Source organism: Macrobrachium rosenbergii, chromosome 18, assembly GCF_040412425.1.
Source record: "Macrobrachium rosenbergii isolate ZJJX-2024 chromosome 18, ASM4041242v1, whole genome shotgun sequence".
Lineage (NCBI taxonomy): Eukaryota > Metazoa > Arthropoda > Malacostraca > Decapoda > Palaemonidae > Macrobrachium > Macrobrachium rosenbergii.
In genome coordinates this window covers 10,120,303-10,147,428 of record NC_089758.1, presented here as the reverse complement: position 1 = coordinate 10,147,428, position 27,126 = coordinate 10,120,303, and the positions used below count along the sequence as shown (strand labels likewise).

The following is a 27,126-nucleotide window of genomic DNA, read 5'->3' as shown; positions in this document are numbered from 1 at the left end:
TTTTCAGCATCCTGACAACTGCAAAATCACTGATAAATCCAGCTAGAGAATAAAAATAACTATTAAAATATGAACTTTATAGTAATACAGGCAGTCCCCGGTTATCGGAGGGGTTCCTTTCCTGACAGCGTGATAACCGAAAATCGCTGATAACCGAAAATCGCTGATAACCGAAAATCGCCGATAATAGCAGATTCCTGGTTATCGGCGCCGATAACCGGCAATCAGTGCTGCTGATACAGTAACCGCCGATCAGCACCGATAACCGGTTATCAGCGATGATAACTGGGAATGGGTGTCGAAAATCCGGTTATCGTCGTCGCTAGAAAAGTGCCGTAAAACCGGATCGCCGATAACCGATGCTGCCGATAACCGGGGACTGCCTTTAGGACTTCTAAATTATTTAAAATCTTGTTGCATTCATACACTGACTGGGGTGGATGAAATGCTACTACATCACATCATACATAAGAGGGATGATTTACCAGGAATAAAATATGAGATTTGTCTACTGTATTTGAATGAACTCAAATCATTTTTGTGCTCCCTTAGTATTAAGCCCTTGCTGCAGTGGGATTAAATCTAAGCTCCTCAAACTGAATCTTTACAACTATCACTTTAGTTCACCAAAGTACTGAACAGTATGCAGACATCATGGACTAGAGAGTTCCCTCTAGCAGCAGTGAGTGGCAGTCTCCTGTGTGTACAGTTTGGTAATTCCTTTATGAAGCACTCAGCTAAAAATATACAGGTAAGCATAAGATATTTAAGAGCTTTGGCCACTGTATGGGAACTTTTGATACTTCCCAGCATTGTCTAACAAGTTCAAGATATAATATTGTGACTTCATAATTTTTACAATATGATAATTGTTGTAATATGTACTGAGATCTTCATACAATTGTCATTTTTACTTTCAAACTTTTGTCCTTCTGTCACTGCTTGTTATCACTCTCAAAGTCTGTTTACAAAACGGACTGGTGGGACAATCCAATTAACATGTGACCCTCCTCCCCTTTATTTGTGGATGTATATTACCATTTTGTATATTTACATGTTGCAATGTCCAGCACTTTATTTTGGAACTAGTCAGTTTTATATATCTTTCAGTGGTGCTATGAAGTTTTGCTTATTGCAGATAAACTTGTGTTTGAGCTGAATAAAGCTTGGGTAGCAGCAACCAAGCATTTTATTATCACAACACTAATTTATGCAATATTATTATGATAAATTTATACAATATGATAATTTATATGGAAATGATAGACTGGTAACCTAAAGAAACACTAAATTTCTTTTGAAGTTATGTAGTTACAATATCTGTATAATACAGAGCAATAGCTCATAAAGTTCTTCCAGTTATGAAAAAAGACAGTACAGTATATCAGACTAACCAATATGAGAGCCAATAATCTGTCCCAGAGAAGAGAACTTGTGTAGTCACATTCAAAGTAAACAAGATGATGATCAAACACCAACTTCCTCCAGCACGGCAATACTTCACATAAACTTCTCCTTTGACAGACCCTTGGGATCGAACCTCTGAGTTAGGCTGTTCTCTCTCTGGATGCTCATTGTTTGCATTGTCATCTGTGTCACTCAACTGAAAATATTAAAATTTTCATTACACAAAATATCTCCAAAGGGCCAACAACTCACTTATTTTTCACTAATTCTAGAAAATGAATGGCAGAAACTGTATCTAACATCCAATAATTACTTGACACCAAAACATTTTGAAGAATGGAGAATTCTTAATATTGGAATATTACCACAGAAAACTTGTTACTAAAATTCATTAACTTTGAATTATAGCAGGAAGACCAATGTTAAAAAAAATAAGAGTGCTTTAAGGAAAGTTTTCAAATGTTCAATAACTTTACATGAAAAGTGCTTATAAAAATTCAACCAATACATGACATTTACTAAGCAATAACTCTCCTTACACCAGGAAAGAATTAAATTTGGGTTGCTAAAGGGTATGAAAGTGTGTGCACATATAAAAAAATTACCCACCCCATTCCACATGAAGAAAGTGCAAAATTATTTTTTGTGCATCCTAATGAAGGTGTAACTCAAAGCAATGTGACTGTCATTCAACCACAAGAGCTCAGAGGCAAAACTGGAAACTTACAACAACCAAGGCATGTGAAAAATGTAATTTTGGAATACTAATGAATAGGCATACAGTATTTTGCTCTTAACCATATAAGATTCTGATGTCAAATGACATCATCCTAAGGAAATATAGTATATGATGTTCAAAATGAACTATCACTAAACTTATTCTAAATGAATAATCAAAAATGTTTGTCTATTTCATCTTATAAAGTTATATGCAATAAAAGGCATGAAACTCACTAGAGTATCATTCATTGTACTTTTCAATGCTGTATAACAAATTTACCCATTTTTATAACTTTTTTAATATTTACATTAGTACAGTATAGAAATTTTTGTTCCCAGCTACATTGTACAAGTGCTTCTGAGGTCAGCATTATATTATGAAAATAAATTTACCCTGCAAGTGATAAAGAAAATTATCACTAAGCTCGTAAGCATTAAGCCAGAACTGAGTGTGCTTCACCGCAATTGCATTTTGGACTCCTAAGGAATCTAAAATGGTTAAAGTGAGGACACTTTATTCTTTGAGTACCTCATAACATATCACATTAGGTATAAGTACTGCATATCTAATACTGTACATTCTCCTGTTTCTGGACTGAAGAGCCATTGATGCCTAGATCTTAGTTGAATTTTAGTACAGTACTCATCCTCCCTACTCTGTTAAGCAAATGGTGTGGGTCCATATAAAAGCTAATACAAAATAAATCAATGCTTGATCTACACTAATGTAGAAGTTTCCTATCTTAATACAGTATACCTTAACATACACAAATGCATTACACATCTAAGAAGGATCATTTTTATAATAATTACAGTAAATGGACATTAATGAGGCTTTCAAATTTATTGTAAATTTAATATAACTATAATAAAAAAAGATTTATTGTTCTAAGAGTACTGTATAGGTAAATAATAAGAGCTATTAGAATCCATTTGCTTTTCAGGGAAGATAAAACAGGCTCATCTGAATACTAGTCTAATTGAATATGTGAGTGTATAGAAAATTATATTGTGTCACTAGAAGAGCTTAAAAGTCAAGACAAACCTTGATGCATTCCAACTTAGAAAGATTTTTAAAAGCAAAAATTTGAAAGAAGTGCAATAAAATATAGTTGAAAAGCGCTTAACTGGAACAAATCCAGTTACCAAACAAAACCAAAAGCCTGTAAATTATCAAAAATATTTCCCACAAATTGAGATGTGAGAGACAAATTTGCAGTAAAACACAATAACATCTGCCATAGCAAGCATGTGATGCACATATACAATATACACATTTACAGCGCAAAGCTAAAAGACACAACATAATCAAACAACAGCAAAATCATGCAAGAGGGCACACAAAGAATAAAAATGAATTTATCAACCAAAGGCAGAGATTTCTCCTCCTCGATGCAGTTCAGTTGCCTGTCACTTCTCTGGTGTTAGCAGTCAAAACAAAATGGCAATGGTGTTAGTCATGCAGTAAAACAAATTCACTTGGATGCAATAATATCAATCCTGACTTAGAAATTTCTCAATACATCCACCCATCACAATACAGTAAATCAATCACATGACATGTTACAGTGTAGTTCTAAGCACAAAACTCTGGACTGTTTTCATTAGCTGTATTCCTTTACATTTAACTTACAACAAGCTTAGGCTTAGCAATTATTTTTATTCAGTTACACTGTAAACTACCTGTAGCACGAATTCACAGAGCAGAAAAGTATTAATTCAAAGAACTTTGTATTAAGATTTGAGGTCTAACCTCTATTTGTAGCATCTTTTAAGATTAGAGATTTATGAAAAGATCATTAAACTTTCAACCTTAGTACCATACTCTTAGTATAGTACTAAGGGACCTCCACAACTGTACCCAAGCCCTTAAAAAACTATGTAGCAGATTAATAAAACACTGAACTGGATAAATTCACTGATTCTATTCTTAGAAGTCTGCATCAGTAATACCAACATGTGTGACTGTTCTAAAGGCTATGTTAACATGATTTTTTTAAAGGAACTGTATACCATTCTCTAAAACCATACAGTTCCTTTTAATGCACTGGGAAATATACAGAGAAAATTCACATGCACTATTTTCCCTATCATATTGATACTGTATTAGAGCACAGCTTACAAAGTACAAAAATGGATTTCATACACAGCAATATAAATGCCATTTACACTTCTGAGGCTTAGTTCAGTTCCTTCATTAGTTTCTTTATCAAGCATGAAAATTTACATGCACTGCCTCTTTACTTTATGAACTCCTGCAATTTATTATTCATGTAAAGTGTAACCCTTCCAAAGAACCCTAAAACAAAGTCACCTTGATTCCATGCATCTCTAATGACTTGCACACTAGATTTAGAAATCCCCTCATTTCACCATTAAAATGTATCACACCTAATTCATCAACTTTAAATGGGTTTAGATATAAATGTCTATGACACCTTCATGAATAAAAGCATGGTGTATTAATTCAAACAGCAGTAACTGATGTCCTTGCCCACAATATTTTTCACAAATTTTCTTTTACTTTAGAAACAGCATTGTATATAGTACTGTACACCTAAATTTCAATGACCCCAAAAATTCTAATACTCTGCCACATAAAAAATGTAATGAAGCCAGTATTAAAATGCTTTTCTTCTTCACGATTACATCTAATATAATCAAACATACAGTATACAAAGACTTGTAATACTGTAATTTAAAAGTATGTACTGTATATAAAATTTTAAATATAATAACAGCCCCTACTAACTTTTACAAGCCATTAATCTTCCATCAGAAGTGAAGATATTGATAGTGAAATCATTCTGATAGTAACATGGACTTTAAAGATAAACTGATCTATTAGAATATTATCATCATCACCATCAATACTTAAAATGCTGGGAAACACAAAGGACTCTGTGAAATTCCATTACTCATGTCTTTCCTATCCAAGTACTGTAGGTCTATGTCTTCTAACTCTCCTGGTGCCAACTATTCTCCCTCGGGTGGTGGTAAGGACATGTCCAAATCATCTCCATCTCCCTTTTTGTGATTTCCCTTGTGATTCTCACTCAACCCTACCAACTGACTACTAAAATTCTTATTATATTGTGGCCTCTCTAAGGATTAGCCAAGATATTGTGCTTTAACCCTGAAAAAAATTCATGAATGACCTTTGTTAAAAACAAACAGGCAATGGCAGGGATCACTGCTCTAAGATAGTACGAACTACATAGTAGACAGAAGTACCTATCCTTAGGTGTATCTAACTGATGAATTCTCTATAGATTCGGCTACATTAATAGATATGCAAGAATGACAGGGCATTTTTCACTACATTTTGGCTCCAGATTTAAAATTTTATTTCACAAACCTTTGACATATAATTAATCATCTTTCAGTCATTCCTTGAAATAAAAGCTGTAAAAACTGCACAATACTATTAAAACTGTTTAATGGTTTTTTTCTAATGTAAGAACTGAGAGCATTTTAGCAAAAAGATTTCCAACTGTTATAATACCATGAAACAACTTAATATCAAGTCTTAGAAATAAATACCTTAATGGAATTTTATCAGAATCTTTAACACTTTTAGCTTATCTAATCAATAGATTTTTAAAGAATTGAAATTCATAAATAAAATCTATTATACTTTTTAAGAATAAATCATGTAGGCCACTCATATGAGACCTAGGTATGTTAACCTGCAGTCCGGATAACTATTTCATAATAGTAACAAAGTACCAGTGTAACAAGCGTAATTGTGGCAGTTGACATTCATTAATGGATAAGTTTGCTGCAAGTTACCTTTTGTTTCCACAACACTACAATACACACGACCCAAAAAACCTGTACCTGAGGTGGCCAATAACTGAAATGCCTAAGCTTTGTGAATTGTTGCAGAAATAAGATTAATTGCTTTGATCAAGGATGACTATGTTCATTTCTTTAATCCAAAGTTATTCAATACTCTTACGACATTTACCACCAAGACAATAACTCATTTTCAGCGATTTTTTTACATTTCAGGACTTCTTAACTACTCTAATATAGAACTCTTAAACTGCTTGTATTATTTTTCTTGTTCCAGCCTATTTGATTCTCGTAAGTCTGATCAGGATAAGTCATAGTTTTCCTGCTTTAACTCATAAATCTCATATTCATGTTTCAAATAATATCTACTTCAATGCTATTTTACATAAATTTCATTTACAGTACTTGTGTATTTTTACATGTATGTTTCCTTGAAATAGCTCTCACATACTGGCATTGTTTTCTATGCAAGATGGTGAAAAAATATTGATATTCACAAAAATGTAAAATATAACTTTGTAAATAAGTTTCAGGTACACAGCAATGAATGAAGAAGAATGATCTCACTGAATTCCTAATGCTAAAACCTCACTGTACTATGGCTTTTACACTTTCAGGAGGTATGACAATACTGTATGTATATGTTAACCGAATCTCAGTGATGTGCAATTACAAATTTCATAATGCTGTACCTATATAATAAACAAAAATATGCAAATGTTATTTTACCGCAAAAGTAATATACAACTATAAAACTGGACTATCTTTACCTTTTTCGCATTTTTCGATGGAGTCTCCGGGCAATTATCATTTAATGATCCATTAGAATCAGAAAGATGAACTCCTGAAATAGTGATGATGTTCTCTGTTGTTAGAGAATCATGAAGTGAAGATGTTGAACCACTGAGTGTATTATTGATGCTGTTACTTAAAGTACGAACCCTTCGATGAAGAGAAACTGAAGAATCAACTGTAAACACACAATAAACCAAATATGAGATGGTAGATTAATATTTTCATATGATAGATAATGCTTTGCCACAACAAAACCTGATATCAAAGAAAAACAAGAAGCTATTAATGATCAAACAAGGGAGTTTTTGAGATCCAATACTACTAACTTTTTTGGAACAGTAAATCAGCACTCATTTGAAAAGCTGGTGTGGTTATACTATCAGGGAAGTCCTTACCCTACAATACAACCTCTCTTACTACATTTAACAAGCAAGACTCAATCTAAGGACTGAAGATAGAGATCCAGGACAATATAATGCTTTGGGCATTATGTTAAGAAATACCAAACATATCTTAAGTATTTCCACTGAGTTACATTCATATAAAGTTCATTCTTTCACTATAAAGTTCATTTTGCATAAAAATGATGTATGAATGGCAAAAGAAGGAAGCAAGTCATTCCATATATTATGCTGGGGTCCTAAAGGAAAAATTTTTGCAATCATGTGGCATTTAGCACCCTAATGCTACTTCTGCTAATATACGCATTATCTGTATAAATGTTGCCTCTTGGGTGTTTTTCTTGCTGATCAGAGACCTCATACAGCAATGTTTCCGACTTTTTTAAATGTTCAGAGGGAAAAATTGAATAGGTAAACTGGAACTTCCTACTACCACCCTCTCAAACAAATTAACACCTATGTCTCTGAAATCCAAGAAGCTATTGATATTTTGAATGAGATAACAGTCTTCCTCTGGGGAAGCTAGAAAGGAAATTGTGATCATGCAAAAAATGGTATATCAAATAGGTCCCACTGGCAAATCAGGACATAAGGTAACCTTTAGTGACACAACTGTAGTTAAAACCACTATAAAATATGGTTTTATAGTGGTTTACAAATAAGAACAGTACAGTAAAGTACTTTACTTACATTTATCACTTTCCTGAAGAGATGATACAATGCCGTTCTTCTTTTCACTTCTAGTGCTGGTTTGCTTTGCAGGTGATGAAGTTTCCTCATCATGACCAGTTGAAAGCAAGGAGGCAAAGTCAATTCCACTATTGACCAACTGATTGTAATTTCCGATGGCTTCTGTATGGCCCTGAAAGAATAAGACAGAATAAATTATTTCTTTGCATACGAGTACATGCATAGCCTTTCTGAAAAAGAGCTAGGTTCTTATAACACAAATCTAGTTTTTCATAGAAATTATCAATCATATATATGCTAACATTCATGGTCTTGAATGCTACCAGGACAAAACAGTCGTTTGTCTACCAAACATTTGAGAAATGGTAGGTTAATAATGCATACACCACACTGACTCTCAAATACATAACAATCAATCAGTCACTGACAGTAGTTTGGAATTGTGACTTTAAGATCAGAAAGGCTTTGAGGAAGAACGTAAGTGACTGATGGTTTGTAAGAATACTGTACTGCATGATAAAATCCCTTAAAATGTCACTAGGTTAATAAAACTATATATAGGATTTGGTATGAGGTCATTCATCTTATGGGGAAGCCACTGAATCCACTTACAGTAAACTGTACTTCTTGGAGAAAATGCCTGGTTGAGGTTACTCTTGATGTAGTTCAGCTTTAAGATAAAATCATCATACTACAAGTTTGTTTTAACACCACCCAAATAATTAATTAAATATACTGTCTATATATATATATATTATATATATGTATATATATATATATATATATATATATATATATATATATATATATATATATATATATATATATATATATATATATATATATATATATATATATATATATATATATATATATATATATATATATTATATATATATATTATATATATATATTATATATATATATATTATACATATATATATATATATTATATATATATATTATATATATATATATATATATATATATATATATATATATATATATATATATAATACAGGCTGTCCCGGTTATCGGCAGCCTCGGTTACGGCGATCTGGTTTCTGGCGCTTGTCTAGTGACAATGATAACCAGATTTTTGTCACTGATAACCGGTTATCAGTGCTCTTATCGGCGGCGCGAGATCACCGGTTGGCGCCACTAACCAGGATCAGTGCTATTGCCAATTTTCAGTTAGTGGCAATTTTAGGTTGTCATCACGCTGTCGGGAACGGAACCCGCCGATAACTGGGGACTGCCTGTATATATATATATATATATATATATATATATATATATATATATATATATATATATATATATATATATATATATATATACAGGGCATCTCCACATGTAGTAAGGATCTCCAAAAGGAAGTCATCCTGAAGCAGCTACGAAGCTGCAAGGAGGTCTAAGATGAACATGGAAAACAAGAGTGAGGACAGTCATTCATTCATTCCAAAAGAAAGCTGTGATGTATAAAGCACTTGAAGTAGGTTAAGGAGTCAATGAAGAATGAGCAGGAAAGGGGTTACTTGATACAAAGCAGAATCTGCAACAACTTGGGCAACACAAGAGATGAAAAGATGACCTAAGAATAGGGTACATGGAGAACTGAAGGGACTCAAATAGATAATACCCTTCAAGGTGATAAGAGATGTGACAAACCTGGTTTTTTAAGTAACTTGTGTTACAAGACACAAAAGGAGCCAAGCCAACAAGTATAGAAGGCCAAGATGTCTACTGGTGTGATTCTGGAACTCTTGGGCAGGGAAGAAGAATGCAGTGGCATTGAAATGACACCCCACAACACAACCCAAAACAACATTCAGAACCTCTACCAATCACACCATCAAAGGAATTCAGATCCACTCAGTAGCAGAAACTCCATCCAAATTGGAACAAAAATGGAGTGACAGAAACTGGGGAATAAATAATGAGGGCAATTCCATGGGAAACTGAAAGGACATCAGCACAGTGCTGGGTACTAGAGGATGTTGAAACATGAGTGAACGTTGAAGCTGCAGGGAATGCACAATAAACATCATGACTCCAAACATGTGGTAATAGGAGGACTCTTGAGGGCCACCAAGAATCCAAAGCAGAGGACATAACGGCAACTGTGCACTCAGAGGCCGCTGAGTACCAGGGGACTAGTAAAGCACACTAGCTAAGAAAAAAAGGGCACAAACAGGGAAGTATACACAAAAAATTGAGAAGCAGAAAAATCATCCAGGCTTGTTAAGTATAAGTGACTTACAAAGCAAAGAAAGAGGGAAATGTCATAAATGAGAGACAGGAATCTCAATGGATGACACCAAAGATGCTGCTGCCAGCAGCAGCAAGACAGCAGGCAAAGGAATGAGAATGATGAAATGCGATTCACTACCAATTCAAACAGTCTGAGTTCTCAAGAAAGAACATGAAGAGTGGACCTCAATATAAGAAAGTTCTAAGAGAAGCCCCCATCAAAAAAAGAAAAAATAAACCTTACCAATACCCTTCTCACCATGACCAGTTCACAGACTGAACACTGGCTTCATCAGGCTGAAAGTGAAGGTGTATCAGTCATGTTAAGAGGAGAAAGAAGAGACCCAGAAATCAATCCAAGGAATAACAGGAAGATCATAAACAGCAGGACACATCTGAGTGGTGGATTGATGTCAAGGGGAAAGGAACCCTGTAAAGAACCTTCTTCACAGTGTATGAGGTGGCATCAGCACAAGGCTGCTGCACTGCTCAACAGAAAGAGGCTGGAAACAACTAGTGAGGGGAAAATCGGCATATCCTTAAAAAAAGGGTACTCCCAAGGGCAGCCGAAAAAAACTGTAAGTCTCACCATCCTGTTAAAGGAGAACACCAAGGCATGATTAAGATAATATACTTCCCCAAAGGTTAGCACAAGCAAAGGAAGGGCAACAATGTCAGAATAAATAACATTAATTTACATAATCTAATAAAATACAAATGAAAAACAAACAATACAAAAGAAAAACAGAGCACAAGGAAAAACTTACTGTAAATTGCGCAAAAGCAAATTTTGCTTTACAAGGTTCATAAAAAAATTTGCCAATATTCATACTACTGTTCATGTACGTATGAATACAGTGGAAGTTATTGTCAAAACCTTAAAAACAGGAAACACACATGTTACTGATGAAGTAAAGAAAACCTCAAAAGGACTAAGAAATAGAAATATTAAATCTACACAGACATGAAAAATCCTAGCAAAAAGACAATCCAAGCCATGAAAAACAGATGGAATTAAAAGGAAAAGAAATTATGAATACCAAAAGAGAAACTACAAGTATTCACAGTATGTGTCAGCGACATGATCCAAGTGCTACAAGGTGCAAAAAGCTAAACTCACTGAACTCTAAAGAAACATCTATGATAGTAAAAATATTTACAAGTGAACTACTTCAGAATACAGCATTGTTGAACATGTAAAAGCACTTATAAAATTAATAATACAGCATGGTAACTGGGGAGACAACTCTGTAAAATCTGGAAAGTACAACTCATGTCTGGCTACTAAGGAGTTAGGTGAAAAATGAGAAGTACAGTACTGTCTTGCAGTTAGTGGAGTGAGCACTGGACTTTCGTGGTAGGTTATAACAAACTGAACTATGATGTTATATAAATAAATAAGAATGGGCTGAAAGCTTTGACTAGAAAATGAATACTATAACACACTTAAACAAAAAGGCAAATATGAAAAACAATAACACAAATTGGGAAACAAAAACAGTAGCCCAGTTACTACATAAATCCTTTAAATAAAACAGCTACTCTGGTAAAAGTGTGTTTGATGGTTTAAGAACAAACTGCAGATGATGTACAGATGCTTAGCGACCTAAGTGTATACAGTATCATTATAAGAAAGATATTGAAGGGTATGATAAGACAAGAAAATCTGCCAGATATCCTAATTCAAGGGAATGAATGCTACACATAAAAAGAGAGTATGAAATATCATAGATACCTTCTAACTCAAGGTTGACACATCCAGGAGCAATTGGGAAGATGAAACAGACAGAATTATACAGTATTATGAATAATGATTTCAAGGCATAGGAAAAAAAAAACTACCTAACAAAATGAAGAAAAGATGTCTAATGACGACCTAATATTAGAAGGTCTGCAACTGCCAAGAGTGGGATCTATCTAAAGCCACTGTACGTTAAGTGATATTACAACACTAAGGGCCATATATTGGGTACCACTTGCAGGGTGCTTTGCAAGGCACGCTGTAGTAAAGGATCCTTATGCCAGTGACTTGACATTTGAACATACAACTTCAATAGTTAAAAAAATGTGATTGAGCATGTTTTAGCATGGAACTTTACTATTAACCCTTTAACGCCGAAGCCCTATTTACAAAAACGTCTCCCGTATGCTGGCGGCGTTCGGTGAGTTAGCCCCGAAGCGGAAAAAAAGTTTTTTTCAAAAAATCACAGCACGCTTAGTTTTTAAGATTAAGAGTTCATTTTTGGCTCATTTGTTTTTTTTTGTCATTGCCTGAAGTTTAGTATGCAACCATCAGAAATGAAAAAAAATATCATTATCATATATAAATATTGGAATATATGACAGCAAAAAAAAAAAAAAACTCGTATATAATTGTATACAAATCGCTGTAAGCAAAACGGTTAAAGCTAATGACTTAATTTTTTTAGTTGTATTGTACACTAAATTGCGATGATTTTGGTATATAACAAATTTTAAACGATCAAAGCAACACAGAAAATATTATCACAAAATGATGCATGAATTAAAACGAGCGGACGTAAAAATTTTTTTCAAAAATTCACCATAAATCGAAATATTGTGCTAGAGACTTTCCGTTTGTTGAAAAATGAAGCTAATTGATTGAATATTACTAGACTGTAAGTGTTTTAGCTTACAATTGCAGTTTTCGACCATTTCGGTCGAGTTAAAGTTGACCGAAAGTCAAATTTTTCTATTTATCGTGATTTATATGAAAATATTTCAAAACTGATAAAAGCTACAACCATGAGTTATTTTTTGTTGCATTGTAAATGAAATTGCACACATTTTCATATAAAAAACTTTATGTATCGACTAATATAAAACGGTGCAAATATTACGACAACGAGACGAAAGAATTTCTGAGAAGTTCAGCCGAGTTACTGCGCAGACGTAAGGAAAATGTTTTTTTTAAAAATTCACCATAAATCGAAATATTGTGCTAGAGACTTCCAATTTATTGCAAAATGAAGGTAAACGATTGAATATTACTAGAATGTAAGAGTTTTAGCTCACAATTGTGTTTTTACCATTTCGGTCGAGTTAAAGTTGACTGAAGGTTGAAATTTTGGCAGTTATCGTGATTTATGTGAAAATATTTCAAAACTGATAAAAGCTACAACCATGAGCTAATTTCTGTTGTATTCTACATGAAATTGCACACATTTTCATATATAAAAGTTTATGTAACGACTAATGTAAAACGATGCAAACATTACGACAACATGACGAAAGAATTTCTGAGATGTTCGGCCGAGTTATCGCAGCGCAGGCGAAGGAAAATTTTTTTCCAGAAATTCACCATAAATCGAAATATTGTGCTAGAGACTTCCAGTTTGTTGCAAAATGAAGGTACATGATTGAATATTACTAGAATGTAAGAGTTTTAGCTTATAATTGCGTTTTTACCATTTCGGTCGAGTTAAAGTTGACGAAGCTTGAAATTTTGGCAGTTATCGTGATTTATATGAAAATATTTCAACTGATAAAAGCTACAACCATGAGTTATTTTCAGTTGTATTCTACATGAAATTGCGCACATTTCCATATATAAAACTTTATGTAACGACTAATATAAAACAGTGCAAACATTACGACAACGTGATTGAAAGAATTTCTGCGCGGACGTAAGGAAAAAGTTTTTTTTCAAAAATTCACCATAAATCGAAATATTGTGCTAAAGACTTCCAATTGGTTGCAAAATGAAGGTAAATGATTGAATATTACTAGAATGTAAAAGTTTTTGCTTACAATTGCGTTTTTTTACCATTTCGGTCGAGTCAAAGTTGACCGAAGGTTGAAATTTTGGCAGTTATCGTGATTTATATGAAAATATTTCAAAACTGATAAAAGCTACAACCATGAGTTATTTTCTGTTGTATTGTACATGAAATTGCGCACATTTTCATATATAAAACTTTATGTAACGGCTAATATAGAACAGTGCAAAAATTACGACAAAATGACGAAAGAATTTCTGAAATTTTCGGCTGAGTTACCGCGCGGGCGTAAGAAAAAAGTTTTTTTTTTTTAAATTCACCATAAATCGAAATATTGTGCTAGAGACTTCCAATTTGTTGCAATATGAAGGTACATGATTGAATATTACTAAAATGTAAGAGTTTTAGCTTACAATTGCGTTTTTCGACCATTTCGGTCGAGTCAAAGTTGACCAAGGTTGAAATTTTTTTGTAGTCGACGCGTTTGCTACGTCCACTTTCGGCATTCAACAGACAATTTTAGTCGACGTTTGCTACGTCCAACAGGCGTTTAAGGGTTAATATGCAGTGCTCAAAGGTTGAATATCATTTAATATAGTTTAACTGTAATATGGTTTAATATAGTTCAACTGTAATAACAGAAGTGCTGTTAAGTACAAAGAAACTACTTGTTTCATTACATGACATTACCACAATCACTGACCAGACTGAAATTTGGACCCATCAGCATAATACAGTACAAGTCTTTATGCCTTATATTTTTCACTGTGTTCTTATGATATTCATGGGTACAGTATACTTCTACACAAGTGTAGAAATATAGTTCACATATAAGCCAAGGATATGAAAGCTGTAGTACTGCAGCAAATGTTATATTTACATTTACTGACAGATTCTGATGTCTCTTACTAGGAACAAAGGTGAATTACTGTTTACAAATGATCTGTATGGCCACACATGTATTTATAAACAATACTTGCCCTAATTCTATTGTACATCCCCTGATTACTAAGTCACAGTGTCACAATGAAGAGAGAGAGGTGGTTCATCCCTTCAGTGTAGTTATATACAGGGAGGAACTGAAAGACTCTATTGGAGATTCTGAGTCTTTCATAGAGAACCAGATCTAAGCTTTTTTATGTTTTGTCTTGATTCATAGCCATATAGCTAGGTTCCAAAACCTTTGTGCAATACCATAAGAGTTGATCTGTCACTTCCCCAAGGTGTCTAACATTTTTACTTCTTGCTTTTATGTTTGAGTTTTTATCACAGATTAAGCCTAAGAATCTCACCTTGGGTATTGGGTATAACATTATTTCTCATTTTTAGTTCAATATCATAAGTATTTCCATTCTAAGATATTTATTTCTAATGAATCAACTTAAGGAAAAGTACCATGCATAAAGGAAAAAATATACCACACATCGTGGCTCTTAAGAAGGCATCTGACAGAGCACCACGACAAAATAAGATGAGCGTTACAAAAGCATAATGTATCAGACTCATAAAGTTAGGGATGTTACAATATCATAATACTGTACATGATTTAGACTGAAGACTTTAGCAGGTGTATTAAAAGAACTTAAGATAAATATTGGTGCCCCACAAGGTATAGCCCTGAGCCCTTTGCTGCTAATCATAGTAAAGGAGGATCCTACAAAGAGTGACAAAAAGAAGACCTCTGGGAGCTGCTACAGATGACATAACTTTAATGGCAAAATTAGAAGAGTATGCTCTGAAAATTTTTAAAAGATGTAAGAGCAGAATGGAGAGGACGAAAATTCAACAGGAGGAAAACACACCTTCTGGTGACTGAAAAAAAGCCAGGAAAATAGTAATGAGGCTGGTTTGAGAATGGTGTGGGGGTGATCTTATTACTGTGTGCTGAACATATCAGAAAAGATACTAAAATTGCAAAATATAGATGTGATAAGAGGGTTTTCCTGTCTAAAAGGTATAAAATGAGAAAACAGAGAAGGGAGTGAAGTAACAGAACAGTAGGTTTTAGTAGAGGCAAGGCATTTTTCAATTACTTGGGGTCACTCTGGACTGAGAAACTATGACTGACAATGCAGTAAGAAAGAAGAGTACCTGCAGCCATGATGAAATGGAAAGAGATGGCTAGACTTCTTGTAAAAAAAGTATTCCATAAGTATACATAGCAAAGACTTATGAAGCATAAGTAACATCTGTACTACAATACACTGGGAGCATGAGTACTGAAAAATAAAATCAAGGAGATTTTGAAAAGGCATGATAATAGAATGCTAAGATTCATGACAGTTAGGCTGGAGGACTGTACAGTATTACAAATGAAGGAGTGAAAGGTTATGTGGTGTCTTGTGGCTGGGAAAGAAACTAAGATCTCAAAGTTTGAGTGCCAAGGTATATGATGAGAAAGGAAAAGGAACGGTTAGCCAGAAAAGCAGTAGATAAGAAAGAAAGATGATGAAGGTTTGCAGGAAGGCCCACAATCATGGAAAAAGGCATGGTTGAAGACTTTGACGCAGAAAGTGCTCACTAAAGAGAATTAATTTCATACCTAGCCCTGCAAAAGGAAAAACTGACAATATTTATGATGATCTTTCTAAAATGTAAGTAAATTTTCTTTTTAGTAAAGAAAATTGGAAACCTACTGATGAGACAGAGGCAGCAAATTTTGTTATGGCAAAGTTAAAAATATGCTGCACATGTAATATGCAAAAGTCAAATAAAGGTGGTCAACCCAATACCATTACTACAAAACACACAAGTCAGTGTTATGTAGGGAAAGAAAATTGTACACAAAGGACAGCACCTACCATCCTGATATATCTACATTTGTATATATAACCAAAATTTCAGTTTCAATGCTTTACATCTCAAGTACAGCATCTTCTGTTAAGAGAGTAGTAGTCTCCAGATACATATCTATATCTAAGAAATCTTCTCACAGCAACTAACTGGATGCTAAAATTAAGCAATTCTTTCTTGAGCTTCAAAGCCCTTAAAACATTCTGAAAATTGTCAATTATGATTAGGGATCAAAGGAACAGAACATGACAAAACCAATTCAGCCTTTCCATATAATCATATAGAAATGTTTGAAGAGCATATGTACTTTCGCGTAGAAATGAAAGTTTTGTCATCAGGTGAAACAAGAGCCTCAACAATAATTAAACAATTCACATTCATTGTACAGTCCTTTAATACCAGTTGCAGAATTATCATGGAAGAGAAATAAATGGTGTACTACAGAAAATTTCAAGAATAAAAAGAGATAGGCATAAAAACTTCTTGAAAAAGGAAATATAAAAATAAGTTTATATTCCAATATTAATATCCACAAGGCCCACATTACATACTGACTGTAACCTCTAAAACTAAATAAAAAAAAATCAGCAAAAACCCATCAGGCAAACAGTAGTACTGTACTAAATATTATTGTAGGTGTGCAAAAACCTTGAAAGACAATTTATAAACATACAATCGCCCTAATGATACCATAAAAATAAATTCAGAAAGTGTGAAAAGAACACAATTTATATTTATTTCACAATGGTATTTTACAATAATAGTAAATGACTTAGAAGAACATACCTACCTCTCTTAAAACAAGAATCTGAGAAGCTGGCTTAAGATACTGGAGCTGATGAGTAACAAGAATACGCACTTTATGCTTCAGGTGATCCATGATGCACTGGTCAAATAAGTGTCTCCCTACATGAGTGTCAACTGCACTCAAGGGATCATCCAGCAAATAAATATCAGCATCATAATATACAGCCCTGCAAAAAAATCCAAAAAAGTCATTTCTGTTAATCATTCTAAATTAAGTATGAAATTAATATAAAATTTTTAATGTTTTCATACTTATTACAAAAAATCAACAGTTATTTAAATTTTTGTCAAAATTACTTGTTATGAGACATAAAAGTATACTTAATTAGTTTAACTACTAACTTCTTTCTTGCTTTTCTCCCATTCAGGTGCCTAACATTACAGTACTTTTCAGCACTGCATATCAAAACTGAATGTCATTAATTTGATGGCCTTTGAAATAATTTTGAATTTTTCTAAATACCTTAATATATTTCAGAGACTCACCTTGCAAGATTGACTCTAGCTTTCTGACCACCGCTTAGGGCTACACCTCTTTCACCAACCATTGTCAAATCTCCTTCTGATAACTGCTCCATATCTTGCTCTAAGGCACAAACTGAAAAATTTTAAAACCATAGTTAAGATATTAAATCTCTTCCATCAAAAATAGGCAAAGCTTCATAAAAAGTATGTAACAAATCCTTGTAAGTTGTGACTTAAAGGTGGCTGAATTAATTAAGTCTAAATACCATTATCAAGCAATAGTAAAAGTGCAAACGAGAAATACTTTGAATCCAATACTTTGACATTAAAAGTGCAAATGAGAAATACTGTGAATCCAATACTTTGACAATGCTAAAAAAAATCTCTTTTGAATATGTATAAATGTAACTTTTCAAATAAAGTGTAATTTCAATAAAAGTTGTTTTTGAAATTTCAATAAAAAGATGAACTTTGAATCAACCAGGAAAAAAAACTCAGAAAACAGTCTGTAAAAAGCAAGTAAGTAATCTTCTGGCATACTACAGCTGTTTTCATTAACTCTCCCATTATTTTCAGAATTCATGAAGTATACTGTGATGTGCAAAGAAGCAAAGGCACTCTAAATTAAAGCCTGGGATGTTTACTCTAAAAGAACAGTTCAAGAGATTTAGAATGCCTTCAGTAAGCCTACCCTGCTTCATTAGTTCTATCCAAAAACTGTTGGACACTGCCCAATATATGCTCATCAACTTACCTCTAATGACTTCGTTATATCTCTTTTCATTAAATGGTTGTCCAAAAAGAATGTTCTGTTTTACTGTTCCTGAGAAGACCCATGGCTCTTGGGATGCATAGGCCACCTTGCCTCTAACCAAGATAGAACCTGCTTTGGCTGGCAATTCTCCCAATATGGCATGTAGTAAAGAACCCTGACAACATTTAAGAAAATTTTGTCACTAAGAGTATAACTACAAAACTTCTACCTTTGTCTACACAGTACTAAATACTTTATCTTTCCCTAAATTTTCTTAAGGGGTTTGCTAAATGGAAGAACAAAATACTGAAAATGGAAAATATATTTAAAAAAATATAAAATCTTTGGAGACTGAGCAAGAAACCTCTCAAACAAAAATTTCTAGACATGAATACTAGCACTGTTAAACCATTTACAGTAATTATTATCTTGAAGTACACAAGCAGGAATGTTGAAGTTTAATTAAATCTTACAAAATAGATTTAGCTGAAAATGAATAAGACTAACCTTTCCAGAACCAACAGGTCCAATAACAGCTAAGAGTTCTCCTGCCTTCACAGAACATGTTATATTGGTCAGAGTATTTTCTTCAGTTGCTTCACTCCATTTGGCAGTTAGTCCTGACACAGTAACACCACAGTCCTGAAAAAATTTCAGTTCCATAGAATGATAACATTCACAAAAAGTGATTCTTGCACAAAAGCAAGCATGAACAAATATACTACAACAGTGCGAATTTTTTATTACTAATTATGCTTTTTCTTGATAAAAGCCCTCTCTAAATTCTACATCACTTCATGAGCCTTAAATTTAACTATGTAATGTACATGAATACCTATAAATATATTACCTTTAGCTTCGGTCGAAGATTAGATTTTTGGACCCTATTAGTTTCTTCTAACTCCTCCATTTCTAAGAAATCCTGTTGGCATAGGAAGAAATGTGGTGTCACTATATCTAGTTTAACATGTTACATCTTCATCTCAATAAAACTGGCTTGAGTTCTTAATACAACAACTATATCTGAACCAGAATCTTGAATATTTTTCATTAATATTACCATATCTTCTCATATTCCAGTTTAATATAAAACATTGCATAAAAATATCTTTCAAGTCAAGCTACCCACAAGTGTGATTAACTTTAGACAACAATTTATGCACACTGCAAAATACTTTTGACTAAATTCCAGTTATTGCAACCTTTTTATTTTTTGTGTGAAAGGTAATGTGTAATATACAGTATTTTCTAATCACACCTGTATCAGAATGGGGATCTATCCCATTAATTAGGACCTGACATAACTTACAAATATGTAAATATCACAGCCAGCTTAGCAAGATGCTGTATTAATAGTCCTGCTGAAGTGAGGAATAATTACTGGACTAATGGTAATCATACGTATCCCAATAGTGAACAAAGCAAAAATTTATGACACATGTATATGGCCTCTAATTTTCTATGTAGCAAGAGATACAGGCATGGAGAATCTTAAGAAGCATGGATACAAAATGCTTCTATCTACCCTATTCATACAGGATGCCAAAGAGTTCTGTAAAAATGATTTTTTAAATGAATGAACATCAACACGGTAAATGAACATGTTAAAACTCACCTGAAGCCTTTTGCATGATATAAGAGTTTCAGATCCCATAGCAATACCAAATGGGAAGAACAGTGTCATTACAAGCCTTACGTTGTTAATTAGTGAACTTGTCACAAAAACCTACAAGAAGAGAAAATATAAGTACAGGATTTTTAAAATATTAACATTTTAGACAATGGTCTGCCTCCTCCTCAACAATGGGCATATCTCAGAATATCTTTAAATATAAAAGTTATTGGGTCACCCCAAGTTTATAATCTTTATAACTGACAATGTGTGCAAGAGTTATAAACCTCTCAGCACAAGCATCCAAAATATGTGAAAATACTCAAATTCAATGTCGAAAAAAATGTGAAAAAATTAAATGCCCTTGTTCTGTTACTTGACAATTTTTAATTTGTGGAAGAAATGCCTATGCTATACCTAATTCACCTTCTTCAAAGTCATCTTTTTCAAGTGCAGATGAAACAACTTACTGGTACTTAAATGTTGAAAGAGTGGTAATTTTATACAGTATACATAAGACAGAATATAAAATGTTTATTTATAGACCACCTTCAACGAATCAAAAATGCTGTGACCACTGGCAGCTCACCTTTTCTGCTGTAAGGATATTTCCAGTAAGAACATATGTCAGTAATGCCAAGAACACAATGACTTTCGAAGATGTAAAGAACAGAGACATGTTCACAGCACGGTAATAATTTGTTTTCATGACAACATCAATTTCTGACCTGAAATGGTGCAAAGAACTTGATTAAAACTGATGAGTACGGAAATACCTTGGTAAAAATTACAAAAGGAAACTAAAAGAGGTCATTACATTATCATAAAATCTTCAGCACATCTACCCCTGGCCAAGATAATTCCACCCATGAATGTTAAGAAGAATGTTTTTGAAACATGAAGTAAAAGGCATCCTTGCAGAAAGTAACATAACTGAAAACAGCTCCAAACCAGCACTTACTTGCGTGCTTTCTCTATAAGAGCTGTGAATGGTTTCTCCCAAGTATACATTTTAATAACTCTCATTGCATTGATGATTTCATTCATAATGCGAACTCTCTCATCTGTACGATGTGCTGTAGCCAGTCGCAGGCGTGAAAATACCTGGCCCATCCAGCCTGATGAAAAAAACAAAAATTGGTTTTAAAGCGCATAAAATTTATTAGTACTTGCAATTAAGTCATACATGATTCACAATGAGTAAAATTTAAGTTGATAACTGTTAATGATATGATTACAATTTCATTGCAGTACCCAATAAAATATATACTTTAGAATCTTAATGCTTGATTACAAGCCCTTTGAAATTATCGTTCAATTATTCAGCTTCTTGTGGACAAAATCTGAAACAGGATCTAGTACCTTGAGATTATTACCTTAGTGAATCTTGGCTCTATTGAAAGCAAAAATCAATCAACTCGTGGTGTGATGATGGGTTACACTTCAAACCCACTAGGTGATAGGTACCTAATGCTTTCAAACTTTTAATACACTTTATGATACACTTTATGAAGAAAAAAAAGTCAAAAGCTTTTTATTTGCAATAAATGCCTAAAACTATAGCAGTACCTTCCCCCGTCTTGTTAACTAAATTCATCAATAAAGCAGCTTTCATCCTTATTTAGCAATTCAAAAATATATATTTTTTTTCTACTATTGTTTTACTATGCTATAACAGAGTTGTGTACCTACTCGTCTTCAACACAAAAATAGTCAGAAACAATAAAGGCAGTCCCCGCTTACCGGTGGCATTGGTTAACGGCGATCCAGTTTTACGGCGCTTGTCTAGCGACACCGTTAACTGGATTTTTGGCACCGATCTACGGTTAACGGCACCAATATCTGGTTAATGGCGCCGTTAAGCGAGTTGTTGGTGCTATTATCACCGGTTTTTGGTTAGCGGCGCTCGGCCGGGAACGGAACCCCCGCTGTTAATCAGGGACTGCTTGTATAACATTAAAAGTGGTACTTGGTGGTTGGTTTACAAATATATATCATAATTTGTTCAAATAAAGTGCAAGGAGCTACTGGTGCAAATCTCATACACCTGCTTCTCCCTAAAAAAAAAGCACCAGTTCTCCTAACAAGTGAACTGAACTCCATAAGAACATCTGAACAAGGAGCACATATTAGAACAAGGAAATGCTCTCATAACAAGGGACAGGAGAGGAACCAGGCAGTAAGGAGAAAGACAGCCCAATGCACTTGGCCTGGCTCAATGAAGCTGCAAAAACCCATTTATACAAAGGGTCACCAAACTGCTTGTAAGAAAGTTGTTTTTTGGGCTGATGATTCTATTGGTCACATTATTTCCCTCTGACTATGAATGTAAATATAATGGCTTTCACTGACACAATAGAAAACTTAATGCTATCCCTACAAAGGTAATACTGTAATTAAAAGAAAATGGAATGACTATGCTAAGGCAATAAAAGAGGCATTGTACTGTACTTACTTTGAAGAGGAACAAAAAGTATCAAAAGCATTATCCCAGCTAAACAGGAGGGTCCTATTTCATTCCATAAAATACCGACGACAATCAGAGTCTGTAAATAAAAAGTTATTTGAATACACATACTGTAGTAACAAGTTTTTAAATCATTAGATAAATAATCCATGCAGCCATAAAATACTCAATCTCAATACCATAAAGATAGGCCTTGACTTCCAAGATCTCCCTCTCAGCATAAAACCAAGTCAAGTCAGATCCAATAAATAAAATGGTATAACACACTGTACTAGGTATGAGCTTACAGTATGTATAAAAAGTACACACATCTTCCTACTCACAGCAAGTACTGTACTATAAACAATCTCTAGATTACCTATGGAGTAAGACCTTAAATACTGTGCATGTATATAAATACAATTATTCTTATATTGTTCTGTCTACAGAGTACAGATGACAAAAACAAGTTTGTATATGTTCAATTCTGATGCAGCCATCATGACCTGCATTATGCAAGTCATACCGAAAGCATCAACAACAATGAAACAATCTCTTGTGTTCAAGACTTACCCAGTGCTAAAGTTTACGAATCCTAATTATCAGAAAGACATGGTAATTACTGAATTACATACATTATACAATAACTAATAAATAATCCAGTTCTTTCTCTCTCTTGATAACCTCCTTCGATGATGACCTTAATGGATACTGTATGGAAGAAGGTTTACCAAACTTTTAAAACTTGTTCAATGAATTGTTTAGCACTTATGATAAAAGTAGAGCAATAGTTATACTCTGCCTGGCTTCCTACAAGGAATTTTACAGGGGGGAGTGGCACATAAAAGAACAAAGGTAAAAGTAAGGAGTCTAGCTGTCCAAGATGAAGTGAGAGACTGAGCAGATATCTTGCTAAGTAACAGAGCATAGTTGTCAAGAGAAGAATTCTCTCTTCAAAATGTTACAAGGATTCAGTGCTTGGTTCTTTGCTCTCCAATCTCTACATTAAATGACTTGCACTCAGGGGTGACTAGCAAAATAAGCAAGTTTTCTGATGACGCAAAAATAGGTGCCAATGTTAATAAAAATGCAATAATAAAACTGAGACATGAAGACCTGGATAAAATAGGTGACTGGACAGTACAAAAGCAGATGCCATGTAACTTACAGTCACAAATTTTAGGCCACAAAATATATTTAATAAAAAACTCACTACACCTTGGGAATAACTCGCGCCCAAGGGAAATTATAATTGATAGTGTTCCTACGCCAGTCAGGATTTTGTTGAATTCAGGTTCTGTTTAGACATTATATCAACCTATCACCATGATAACTGAATGGTAAGTTAGTGACACTTGGCTAATTATGAAGTTTTGTTGCTTATACATGTAAGATTTTTATACGCATCCCCTTCAATGTGCGTTATTCCCATGGTATAGTGAATTAAGAAACAATATTTGTGGCTTAATATTTGAGAATAAAAGAAAGTCACACATATGTAAGCAACAAATATTTAACTCAAATAAATGCAAAACAATGCACATACATAATAGAAACAAGAATGCCAGGTAAGACCCACTTTGCAAGGAAACTAATTAAAACCCTTCTGCATTATTATGACCTTTCTCTATACTGTACATGATTTCAGCACATCCTTGAGTTCCTTGCTCTTCAGGGCTTCTCTATGTGCTGTACTTCTGTGTTACTGCATATTGTCCTCAACTGTGTCAGTGAAGTTTTTCCCCATAACTTTCCCTGCAACTTTCTGAATATTTCTGACTTCTGAATAAGTAGGGTGGGGAAGCCCTTAAAACCTTCCATAATATATTGACTGTCTCTGCTTTGTGTCCCCTAAAGCTTCTGCAAAAAACATTCAGTTGCATGTGAAACTGTGACACTCTTATGCATCCCAAAATGTAGTTGAGGCTATCAAGTAAAGCACAAATACTCCTAAAGATGAGGTGGGAAGTCACTTGCATGTACAAAATGAAACCTTGATCAGGTATCTGCAACAGTGATCTAATGCTACTTCCAAACTCTTGTTGGCTAATCTAAGACTGGGGATGGATGGCTGGGATCACTGACAATTATGAGAAAGACCTTAAATGGCAGCCTTCTCTTCTAGACATTTCTCCACTGCAGGAATGAAGCACCAGTGGAATCAACCACAACAACAAGGCTATCACCCAAGCCTTCCAGCTGTATTATTTCATCACTTTTAACATCCTTTGACATTTCTAATAAAATGCCAGAAAGATAGAATCAGGATCATCATCTGTCAAAGCAGACATAGATCATTATAGTTGCATGGCCTTTTATCTGAATATGTATACATTACAAATAATATGAAAGTAACTGCTGACACTGTTTGCAAAATGAAATTTAAACTGAAAATAAATTACAGTGTATCACAGTAAAAACAACTGCACCTGTGGTCGCTGTACCACAGCAAAAACAACTGCACCTGTGATTACAATATTTTTTACCTCTCCCTTATTATTTAACACAAAAAAATGTAAGCTACAAAAAAAGGGTAAAACTTACACCTGGAATGAGCACATCAGTTTGGAACCAAATGCATGAATATTACAGTTCAGGAGTTCTTTTACTTTTTATCACAGGAAGTGTTACCTTTAGTGCAATGTAATTTACCTAATCTAACCTGAAAACAGTCTTTATTTTATTACTTAATTTTACATGAGAGGTCAGGCACTTTACCTTATGTCCCTGGAGTGGAAACATTGAACCTAATATACCTGAAGAGCAAGGAATTTACTTTACCTAAACATAATTATCTAGAGCAGCATTGTGTTGTATATAATCAAGATGTGTCAGACAAATCTATATTGCTGTATGTAAAAAGTTGTTACAATTAGAATCAAGCCACTTTTGTATAGCCAGTTTCTAATTCTAGAGATTTCCAAATCATTTAATATTTGCTACAGAAATTATTAATGTAGCCCTTCACATTACAGTATACCCCAAGGTGTCAATAAACACATTAAATAAAATGCACACCAATGTTGGCAAATAACATGTAACTGTTTTCATAATTTATAAAGCAGACATAAATTCAACCTAACCTTACCTGAAGTGGTCCAATCCAAAGGTAGTGCAAGAAGATAATGCTGGTGTCGAACCGATTAACATCATTTGATAGGAGATTAACCATCTGTCCCACAGTTGTCTTTCCTAGGGCGGCTTTACTTAATCGTAATGCCTAGAGTAATGATGTAATTAACATCTGACCAAGACATATAAAAGCTACAAAACAAATAACCGTAAAAATGTTATAGTGGAGTAAAGACGCCTTCTATCATCAAAACGTAACATAAATGCAGCAATAAAAGTATGAAGTCTATGTAATACTTGCTATAAACAGCAACTGGATATTACTTTACAGATGTATTATTAATAATCAAATTACCTTAATTCTAATGTAATTTTAAGATCTAAATAGCCATGCAAACATTTTTGGCAATCATGCAATAAAAGGTCAGAAGTTTATTAACTATAGCTGGTCACCAAATCATGTGATTATGACAGGAGAAGAAATGGGGGCAACAACAGAAAAAGGCAGAAAAACATAAGAGCAGATGAAAGGATGGAAAAACAACTGCTGTACATGGGAAAACAATCAGAAAAGATACAGGTCAAAAATGCAAGAGGAGGAGAACAATGGCAAAAAAAGATGCTACAAAGACAAGAATGAGCATGGTTTTTAACAAGGATTTAAAAATGAATGAAAGATAATGGCATATTACTTATGCTTCTCCACTACCAGTCTGAAGTAACAACTGGCATCAGAAATGTTTCTATAGGGATAACTTGTGTGTCTTGTGATATACTTTCCTATCAAACTCGCATAATATTTATGGTTTTGTCAACATGAAGACAGTATAAAAGCAATGTTTTTAATAATATTTTTTTGCTATCACCTTAAAAATACCTATTCTATGTGTTTAAAAACTATATATAATAACCAACCTCTCTGAACCTAGATAATAAAATTAAGTTGAAAAGCCTGATAACATATTCCTGGATTCTGTAAGGAATGATCTGTCTACTGTTGCATAAACTGATAAATCAATTTAAGTTTAACCAAGCAAGGGAATAGTGTTGCTTCCTTTTCATTACATGCCAGATAAGAAGCTGGTATTTTCTTGGTATAGTTATATAAAAATATTTTATACATACACACAATCTGATAGATGATGATAAAATCTAAATTACATAAGCCTGGAGTGAAAATTTCAAGACAATTTCAAATGTACTTTTAAATCGAATTACTCAGATAGCAGTGTCTCAAAGAACTATTAGTCCTGCTGAGTAAAGAGAATGCCATTTTTTTTTTTTTTTAAACAAATTTTGCCCCATTAAGTTTCATAAATGCTTTGGTACATCACATTCCCACTCCATAATGTGGCAAAGGTTAGCTTCAAGGT

General features: G+C 33.7%; 1 protein-coding gene across 9 annotated transcripts in view; it reads right to left on the bottom strand.

Annotated features, from left to right (window-relative positions):
* Window positions 1-27,126, bottom strand: part of LOC136848092 (ATP-binding cassette sub-family C member 4-like) — a 179,253-nt gene that overhangs the window by 49,101 nt on the left and 103,026 nt on the right. For 5 of the 9 annotated variants that reach the window (XM_067120278.1, XM_067120279.1, XM_067120277.1 and 2 more), the window contains 14 exons: window positions 25,770-25,901; window positions 22,691-22,781; window positions 21,197-21,353; window positions 20,825-20,963; window positions 20,239-20,349; window positions 19,474-19,545; window positions 19,131-19,265; window positions 18,624-18,798; window positions 17,891-18,002; window positions 17,388-17,571; window positions 7,812-7,983; window positions 6,696-6,895; window positions 3,495-3,545; window positions 1,395-1,603 (listed from right to left, as the gene is read on the bottom strand). In XM_067120278.1, coding sequence (XP_066976379.1) covers window positions 1,395-1,603; window positions 3,495-3,545; window positions 6,696-6,895; window positions 7,812-7,983; window positions 17,388-17,571; window positions 17,891-18,002; window positions 18,624-18,798; window positions 19,131-19,265; window positions 19,474-19,545; window positions 20,239-20,349; window positions 20,825-20,963; window positions 21,197-21,353; window positions 22,691-22,781; window positions 25,770-25,901 — 1,940 coding nt within the window. The remainder of the gene's footprint in view (window positions 1-1,394; window positions 1,604-3,494; window positions 3,546-6,695; window positions 6,896-7,811; window positions 7,984-17,387; window positions 17,572-17,890; window positions 18,003-18,623; window positions 18,799-19,130; window positions 19,266-19,473; window positions 19,546-20,238; window positions 20,350-20,824; window positions 20,964-21,196; window positions 21,354-22,690; window positions 22,782-25,769; window positions 25,902-27,126) is intronic. The other 4 variants (XM_067120283.1, XM_067120284.1, XM_067120281.1 and 1 more) reach the window with 1 other exon arrangement.